The sequence below is a fragment of the Capra hircus genome, chromosome 21 (assembly GCF_001704415.2).
Source record: "Capra hircus breed San Clemente chromosome 21, ASM170441v1, whole genome shotgun sequence".
Taxonomy (NCBI): domain Eukaryota; kingdom Metazoa; phylum Chordata; class Mammalia; order Artiodactyla; family Bovidae; genus Capra; species Capra hircus.
The window spans coordinates 68,449,100-68,458,090 of record NC_030828.1 but is presented as its reverse complement, the minus strand read 5'-3'; the positions used below and the strand labels follow the sequence as shown (position 1 = coordinate 68,458,090).

General features: G+C 68.5%; 1 protein-coding gene across 2 annotated transcripts; it reads right to left on the bottom strand.

The window, feature by feature from the left end:
- Positions 1,289-8,387, bottom strand: NUDT14 (nudix hydrolase 14). 2 transcript variants are annotated; one of them, XM_018065866.1, is made up of 5 exons: positions 8,266-8,387; positions 5,301-5,344; positions 4,767-4,831; positions 4,351-4,588; positions 1,289-1,573 (listed from the first exon to the last, which is right to left on the bottom strand). In XM_018065866.1, exons 1-5 carry the CDS (start codon positions 8,344-8,346, stop codon positions 1,333-1,335), a joined length of 669 nt encoding a protein of 222 aa, XP_017921355.1. In that variant the 5' UTR covers positions 8,347-8,387; the 3' UTR covers positions 1,289-1,332. The 2 variants fall into 2 exon arrangements, with proteins under 2 accessions (XP_017921355.1, XP_017921356.1); XM_018065867.1 differs by lacking the exon at positions 8,266-8,387 and adding an exon at positions 6,699-6,825.

Here is an 8,991-nt window from a genome sequence, read left to right as displayed (position 1 = left end):
CGCACCCCCACAGCACCCCACTGCCGGGCTGGGCTCCCAGGAGACCCCACCTGGGTCACAGCCAGCATTTGCATACAGGTGGTGCTGCCTGAGTGGGCCTCCTGGGTACAGCCACCCTAGGGCGGCCCCAAGGGCCAGACTCGGGGGCCATGGGCTCTGAGCCGCTCCTGGAGGGGCTCAGCCACACACGACCCCCAGGCCAGCAGAAAGGAAAGTGCCCGCTGGCCCGGGGTGGGCAGGGAGCACAGGAGGTAGGGGGCCTCAGCTGGGGAGCTGTCCCCTCCTAACAGCAGCGTTTCAGCAGAAGCCAGAGGCAGCGTGTCCTCGCTCAGCGCCCCTCCCATCCCAGCCAGGGCCCAGTCCCGGGGGACACTGGGCACAGGGCACACAGGTTCACAGCAAAAGCTCCTGGTCACCCGGACCTCCAGTCCCCACCTGTCTGTCCAGCAGGATCTCCTGGCCACTCTGCCCTCTACAGGGTCAGTGGACCATGACCCAGGCTGCCCCCATCATGTCCCAGGGCATCATCCAAGGGCCTGACCAGAGGCTCTGGGGGCCTCTGGGAAAGGGCCAGGCTAGGCCACCACCCCCACAGAGGGGCGAGCCAGCCTTCCCTCCAGGAAACCTCCCTGGCCCTCTCCCAACTGACGGCCCTGCCACGCCTGCAGACACCTACGGCCATGATGACCCACACACTCCTCACAGAGGCCCCAGCGTACGCCAGAGGTCCTGCTGGCTGCCTGGTGGGGCAGATGTCCAGCCCTCCTGTGACCCCAGGTGCTCAAGGGCAGCTCATGTCATCCCTGACCCCCCGAGTGGGGGTTCTGTGGGGCTTGCAGGCCAGCCTGCACACAGGTCAGCAGGTGGAGCAAGACTTGTCACCAGTGCCCAGGGCCACAGGGCTACTGAGGGGGGCACTGGCCCAGCCCCACTCAGGGAGAACCCAGGAGCACGGAGCACGCGCCTCCGGACCTGCCCACAGCCTCTCCTGCCACAACAGCCACCACCCCCAGGGCCACAGTTCCACACACGGCCCAGTGCCCCGTGGGCCCTGAGCGCTCGGCCTGGCTGACCCTTCCCTGCCCCGACACCGTCTTCCCGCCTCTCCCTGCCAGCCGGTGGCACTGCCCAGGGCTGGCCTAGCCCTCTGCCAGCGGCCAGCTCCCAACAGCCCCCCGTACAGCCTGCAGCCGATGCCTCTGCTCAGGGCGAGCTTGAGGGGCTTTCATGGAGATCTCGCCCTATCCTGCCCCCCAGCCCAGCCCGGTCAAAGCTCAGAGTCAGTGGACACACGCAACAGCGATGCCAGCCTTTATTGGGTCTGCGGGGCTCTCACTGGAGACCCAGGCCAGGGGCCACGCAGCTGAAGAACCACGAGATACCAAAGATCACGCCGAGGGTCTTGGGAACATCCGGGTCGTCCGCAAAGGCCCGGGCGCCGTCCAGGGGCAGGTGCACCACCTCGATGAGCTCTCCCTCCTCAGCCAGGCCCCCACCCAGGCCGCCCCGCTGGGCATCCGTCACCTCCGCGTAGAACATGGTCTGGCTGGAGCCAGTCAGTCCCACGCCAGACCTGCAGGTTGAGACAGTATGTGCTGAGGGGTCCACACAGGCCCCGCCGGCCACCCCTGCCCCTTCCACAGTCCTCTCCTGACCACCCCTTCCAGCCCCTGGCAGGCAGGGTTCCAGGAGGCCCCCAGGCCCCCAGATCCCCACGCAGTATCCCCTTGAGTGTGGGGGAGACCGAGACCTGGGAACATGCTGGATATGACGAGGCTGGGACTAGGCTTGTGACTTGCAACTGGTTACATTAGGTCAGGTGATAAAGGTGGAATTCTACAGATGTCATTAAGGGACCTACTGAGGGGAATTTAAGTTCATCAAAGGGGGGGGGGTGATCCTGGGTGGGTGTGACCTAATCAGGAGAGTTTAGAGATCAGTGAAAACTCAGAGACACCTGAAGACAAAGCAAGCTGCCTCGCTGCTGCAGGAAGGCCATGGGCCAGGGTGTGTGGGGGCCTCTAAGAGGCTGAGAGCCTGCCAGGAGACAAAGCCCGCAGGCAAGGCCACGAGGAGCTGCAAGAGGATGCAGAGCCTCGGACCAGACTGCAGAGCCCAGCTGACGCCTGGCCGCAGCCCGTCAAGTCCCTGAGTGGTGGGCCAGGTCCTCGGCAAGCAGACGGCTGACCCCCGGCAACCACACGATGAGAATGCAGGTGGTTGACAGCCCCCACTCTCCCGAGGGCACTGCCTCTCTGCCCAGCCTGGGCCAAGCCAGTCCTCTCCCCACCCGGCAGAGCCGGTCCACACCCAGGGCTCCAGCCGTGCAGCTTGCGTCTGTGAGCACTCGCAGGGTAGGGTACCCACTCCAGGCTGGGGCTCATGGTGGGGGTGGGGGGTGAGGTCCCCAGGACCAGGGCTCATAGGCTGGGGGGGCATCAAGGACTCCCCTTCCTTCCTGGGTGGCAGCCAGGAGGGGGTTGCTGGCCGCAGGGAGAGGGATGGGCCAGGCAGAAGGCAGGGGCGCAGACCGGGAGGCGGCGATCAGCAGCGGGTAGGTGACTGCTGGCCTTGAGGACGGGGTGACGGACTGGCTGGTCTGGACTCCAGAAGGGAAGGGCCCAGCACAGTGTGCAGGGGAGAGGGAAACCAGCGGGTGTGTGTGAAGTCCAGGGGACAAGGGGGACCCTAGGTCCCGCTGAGGCTAGCTGAGGCCAGCCAAGGCCTGTGGGGTGGAAGAGCTCCGGGGACACCGGGGTAAGGAGCAGAGGGACCTCCGTCCCCTCGCCAGCTGTCCCACCCCCGGCGGGGCCACGCCCAGACTGACCTCACCCAGCTGCTTCCTCCGCCCTCCGGCCCCTTATCTCCCCCGGACCCTTCCTGAAGCCCGTTTCCGCCGGCGGCCACAGCCTCAGCTTTGATGGAAGTCGCTGTCTGCGGGGTTTCCAGGCCCCTTTTCCGCTGGTGTGTGAAGGAGACCGGCGCCAAGCAGAGTGTGCCCTGCCAGGCCAGCACGGCCTCCCCCTGTGCACTCAATCACGCCCCTGGCCGCGAGACCTCAGGCAAGCGCCGGGCCGCGTCACCCGGGACGGGCAAGGAAGCGGCCGGGGCCGCAGACGGAAGCTTTGGGCCCAGGCACGGGGCTGTGCGAGCTTAGCTCTGGCTTGTATGGCTGCTGTCCGGCTGCCGTCCAGCTCCCGGGGCGAGGAGCTTCGCTGGCCTCCTCTCCCCCTCCCAGGCCTGCCTCCCCTCGTCCCTAAAATGCAGTCTGAGCTGACCACCTGCTGTCCAGAACCCTCCGTGGCTCCCCAGTACCCTCTGGATCATGGCCGAGGCTGGGTTGCTCGTCCCCTTGATCTGAGCCTTTTCCATGCAACGCCCCTGCCAGGCCTCCACGCAGATTCACCCCTTCTGGGGACCCTGCCCCCAGGGCTGGCCTGCCCACTGAGTCAATCCCTACCTGAAGTCAGGGCCCCTGGACCGCCGGCCCAAAGGCTCAGAGGCCAAGTGGCCGCTGGCCAGGCACATGGAGGATGCCTGCAGATGACTGGGCCCTCATGCAGCCCGGCTGACCCTGGGGTGCGAAGCCCCGCCTGGAGCGCGGGGGCGCCAGGCCCTGCCCCACCTCCTTCCCAAGACTGAAGGCCAGGGACGCCCGGCAGGGCCCAGGTGTCGCTGCGGCGGCCCTGGGCCAGCCTGGGGGGCAGAGCTGAGGCCCCACCCCTCTGGAGCAGGCTGCCGGGGGCTGGGGCTCAGCTGGAGACCCTCCTCCTGCTTGGGACTTCACCAGGGCTGGGGACCCATCAGCACACTCCCAGGGCAAGGGTGGGCTTCACTTGACATCCCGTCCCGGAAGATGTCCCCGGGGGGGTTGGAGTGCCCGGCAGGCACCCGGACTCTGGTCGGGGCAGGCCACACTGCGACCCCTCCCTGGGAGCGCAGAGCTCCAACCCTGACCCAGGACTCGGCCCTCCCCTCGCTCCTGAGCTGCTCTCAGAGCCCTCTGTGCTCACCCCCACCCCCAGCCCCCGGTGCCTAATCCCACAGGAAGCAGGGGCATCTGTGAGCAGCAGCTGCCACTGGAGCCGGCCACGGGGGGGGAGGGGTGCGGGGGGTGCGGCAGGGCCGCAGGGAATTGCAGTGGGGGCTGGGGGCCGCGGGGGTCCAGGGGGGGCACAGTGGGGCCAGGGGCCTCAGGCTCCGGCCAAGCTTCCGGCAACCCCGAGCTGCAGAACACAGCGATCTCGCCCTGCTCGCACAGCCCTGGGAAGCACTCGACGCCCCCCAGCGGCCCGTCCCAGCCCGCCTCCAGGGCTGTCCGACTGCCAGCCACCCTCCCACCCCACTCACTTGTACGAGGTCACCCGGCGCAGGTCAGAGGGTGCCAGGCGGTAGCCGCACTCCTCCCAGGCCTCCTTGCAGGCCACCTCCTCCAGCGAGAGCCCGGGCTGGTCCAAGAGGCCGGCACACAGCTCGTAGGTGACCCCCGCCGAGCCAGGCAGCACCACCTGCAGTACCTGGGGCCTGTCCTGCTCCGCAGCGGCCAGGGACCCCGGGAAGAGACGCTCCACCTCGCCAGCATACACGGCTGGCGGGGGGAGGCAACCGCGTCACAGCCTGTGGCGGCCGGCTCCACGTGACCCGCTCTGGCCAGACCCCCTTGCCAGGGCTGTTTCTCCTGGAGCACCCCCCCAGGTCTGCACACCGATACCAGGACCCCAGGGGACTGAACATGAGCCCGCCAGCCTCCCCGCCCCCAACCTCACCTGGCCGGAACTGCTTCACCAACACCAGGCTCCTCCGGGAAGAGTTGAAAATGAGGATGGTCACGCTGGGGATAGGGGGTACTGAGCTCAGCACAGAAGCACGCCCTCACCTCACCACCCTCCTCCACAGCCCTGGAGGGTTGGGTCCCTTGCTCAGATGGGCAGACTGAGGCCCAGGCCAGGACAGAGCTCGCCAGGGTCACACTGCCAGGTGAGGACCCAGGCCTCCTGTATGTGCCAGGTGGCAGGAGCGGGAAGGACGCACTGGACAGGCTGGGGTTAGCAACAGCTGAGAGCGCAGGAATGACAGGACACGTGGGCCCTGCAGGCCAGCTAAAGCCACACTGCCCCCAGCCCATGCTCCTGGCGCTCCAGGGCAAGGGCACCTGGGCAGCCCACACGGGGCCCCTCGGTGAGAGGCAGGGAGAGCAGGGGCGCTCAGAAACGCAGAGGGGGCTGTGGCTCTGTTGCCCCTGGGCCCCATGTCCCTGCCAGCCTGGGGCTTCCCTGGTGCCAGCCAGGCCAGGCCCTCACCTATCGTGAGTCTTCATGAAGTCCCACGATTTCTGGGCGCCATTCTGGAAGAGAGAGGGCAGCGGTTGGGGAGTGCCCCGGGGAGCGAGGAGGCCCCGGGGACCCACTGCAGCAGCTCTTCCCAGGGAGCCCAGCCGTGGCCCAGGCAACCTGGGAGCCAGGAGGCGCAGCGGGTGGGCAGGGGGGTCCAGGGCAGCTGCGTGCTCCCCAGGAGTGACGAGAAAACGGGAGCAGGCGGTGGGGAGCTGCGGAGACGCTCGCTGCTACCCAGGCCGGGAAGGGTCATGGGGTGTGGAGGGCCCTGGGCAGGGGCTCCCGAGTGAGCGGAGCAGAGGTCAGGTCTTCATGGCTGAGGCTCCCTTGGGCGCCTGGACAGAAGGCCATGGGAGGGCTGGAGGGGGGTGGGTGGTGTGCCAGCGCCCAGCAGGAGCTCGCCCTGCGGACTCAGGGGTGTGACTGGACGAGGGACCCCCTCTCCCCAGCCTGGTTTGGACCCGGGGCTGTCTCTCCCGCAGCCCGTGGTCCTGCCGCTCTGTCCCTTCCTTCTGCCACCCTGCTCCCCTGCCCGGGGCGCCCTGCCCCAGCGGCTCCCAGGGCTCCGGGCAGCATCCGTGAACAGAAGGCAGCGCGGAGCTGGAGCCTGCGCCGCCAGGGGCAGCCAGAACCGATGCTAGCGAGGTTCCAGCCGGCAGGAGGCATGAGGGGCTAGGATCCTGTCAGCCGGGCGTTCCCCATTCCTGAGCCTTCCTCAAAGAGGCCTCTGAGGATGGGGCTGGCCCTGGAGCCCAAGAGCCCAGCCCTGTGGATACCCATCACCAGCTTGCTTAGCCCACTGCCCTTCAGCCACTGGTCCAGCCCTTTGCCCTGGTGAGCTGCCGGCCCAACACATGGGGCCTTGTCCCAGCCACGAACTGGACATGAACCTGAGCTCCAGAGCCAGAAAGTACAGCCAGGGCTGCAAGAGAGGGAAGGCGCTGAGGAGCAGCCTCCTGGAGGACTTCCCGGAGGAGATGACACTGCGCCAGGACTCAGAGGAAGGGCCTTCCCGGCAGGGGGACCCGGCAGGCAGAGGCCCACACGCTGCTCTGAGCGGACTGGGGAAACTGGGCTGAGGTTGGCCCAGAGGCAGGAGCGCCCTGGCGGGGCGGCAGCTTTGGTTTCCAGGGGGAAGGAGGGCTGGCGCCCGGTGCTGTGCCGGTCGGGCCGCCCGGGAGGCCGCTGTGAGGCACCGCCCACAAGAGGCAGGCCTGGGCCTGCCTGCAGCCTGGCCACCCCAGGGCCGGCCACCCACCAGGAGGGCTTCCCGGGAAGGCCTGTCCCCTGCCTCCCTCAGGGCACGTGTCACCCTGTGTTGGTTTCAGGTACCCTCTTGGATCAGGATCAGAACATCGGTCAAACCTGAGGTCCAGGCAGGGTGGAGTGGAGGGTCCAGAGAGGTCCACCGAGGCCCGGGCAGCCCCTCCTGCAGGACCCCCACCCAGGTGGTCCAGACCCAGGCCTGGCTCATCTTCAAGGCCCTGGGAGGGAGGAACAGGACTGGAGTGTAAACACAGCCCCTCCCCCTCAGAGCCACGGGGGTGCCCTGCCTCCGGATGATCAATCTCCATCCATCAGACCCCCCTGGCATAGCAGTTACTGAGCAAAGCTGCAGAAGCTCCTCGCTGACACTCACCGCCCCAGCCCAGGGTCCCACGGGCCCCTGCCTGTGCCCACAGCAGCCCGCCACCCACACGGGCTCAGCTTCGGTTACCAGCACCCATCCCCCTTTCATAGGAAGTGGGGGAGGGTGCCACAGCCAGAGGCCACCGCGGTCAGGTGCCTGGACCACCCTGTGCCCCTGAGAGCCATGTGGCCACAATCAGGCATCCTCACCCCTGGCCAGCACCAGGGGCAGGGCGGCAACCCCCACGTCCCTGTACTATGCCCTCAGCCCACCCCGGCTTCTGCCCCAAGCCAGTGCTGCCAGCCTGGGTCCAGCCTGGGGACAAGAATCCCTGTCCCCTAGGGCCAATGGGACAACAGCGACGAGGGGGGGGCGGTGCAGCCTCTCTCAGGCTGGGGGTCAAGAGGGCGTCATAGTTTGGAGAGAGGAAGGGGCCGGGGACAGGGGGCAGACAGGTTGCTGCAGGCCAAGGGCGGTCAGGCAGAGAGAGGGCCACCAAAGACCTGCACCGCCTGTCCTGACTGGGGGGCACCACGGGGCCGCACAGACCACGCTACCGGGCACAGTCCTGGCCTGGATGGCACAGTGGACTCCAGGGGAGCTGGAAGCAAAGAGGGAGGGCCCAAACTGGACAAACGTGTTTCCTGTGAACCTACTCCATGCATGGCACCAAGGGAGGCAGCCGTCGTACCGCACTGCCTCCCAGGGAACGGCAGGAGGAGATAATGCCCTGGCGGAAAGCCTGCAAGGACGGCAGGTGGAGACACGGAGGAGGCGTCCTGGGGAGGAAGCCCACCTGGAGAGGCTCTCCAGTGCGCGCCCCCGTCCCTCCTTTCACCTTCTTCTGCCCAGAATGGAGAACACCACCTCCAGGAAGCTTGCCCCGACCCCCGGGGCGCCCAATATGTCCCACCGCAAAATGGGCCGGGGCTCAGCAAAGTCTCTTTGGAGGAATGAGTGGTCCCGCGAGGTGTCCCTGCCCAGACCCTCCCCGACCCCGACACTCAACCGGCGTGTACACCTGGACTCTGGCGAAGCGCTCCTAGGGGACGCGAGGCCTGCGGGGCGGGACTACGAGACTCGGGGCGGGGCTCCTGGGCCCGGAGGCGGGAACCGGGAGCCGGGAGCCGGGAGCCGGGCTCCGGGCGGGGGCGGGGCTGCAGGGGCCGCCGGCTGGGGGCGGGGCCCCGGGCGCGAGGGTGGGCGGGGCCCCGGGCGCGAGGGTGGGCGGGGCCCCGGGTCGAAGGCGGGCGGGGGCCCGGGGCGGTGTCGGGCTGCCGGGGGAATGGAAGGCGCGCTCACCTGGCGGTAGTGCAGCGTGAGCGGCACCAGGTACGGCGAGGCTGCGCAGCGGCCCACGGCCGCCCCTTCGATGCGCTCCATGGCGGCGCGCGGGCGCGTCCCCCGGCTCTGCGCATGCCCAGTGCGCGCGGGGCGGGGCGGCGCCGAGCGCGGGGCGGGCCCTGCCCGGGGCCGTGCGGGTGGGACGGCGGGCGCGGGGCGTTCCCGGAGCCCGCGGGCTGGGAGCCGGGCAGGAGGCGAGCCGGCCGCAAGGTGCAGTCGGTCGAGCGTGCGGCCAGCGGGGCGGGCGCGGCTGGAGGTTTGAGAGGCGATCTCCGCTGCCGGCGGAACTTGGGCATCTTGGTCGCGAGAGCGACGCAGCGCAGCTTGGGAGAGGGGGCTCCAGCCGAGCGGATATCTGCCCCCTGGGGCAGGGAGAGAAGCCGGCGCCGCCGCCGCGCCCCCCGAGAGGAGCGTTGGGGAGCGCGAAGGGTCATCCTGTGGGCGGTGGTGGCAAGAATATAGACACCTCTGGAGGCCCCTGGGTGGACGGAGAGAAGGCTCTGGAAAGAGGGCAGGGCGAGAGGAGCCTGAATCTGCCCTTCAGGGAGGGGCTGCCACTCCTGTCTGGCTGCGGCTGCTCCCCTCCCCCCGCGCCCCTCCCTCCTTCCTTGGGTGTGGACCTCCAAGACCCGCTTCAAATGCAGCCGCTGCCTCCCCAGTAAGTGTTAGTCGCTCAGTCGTGTC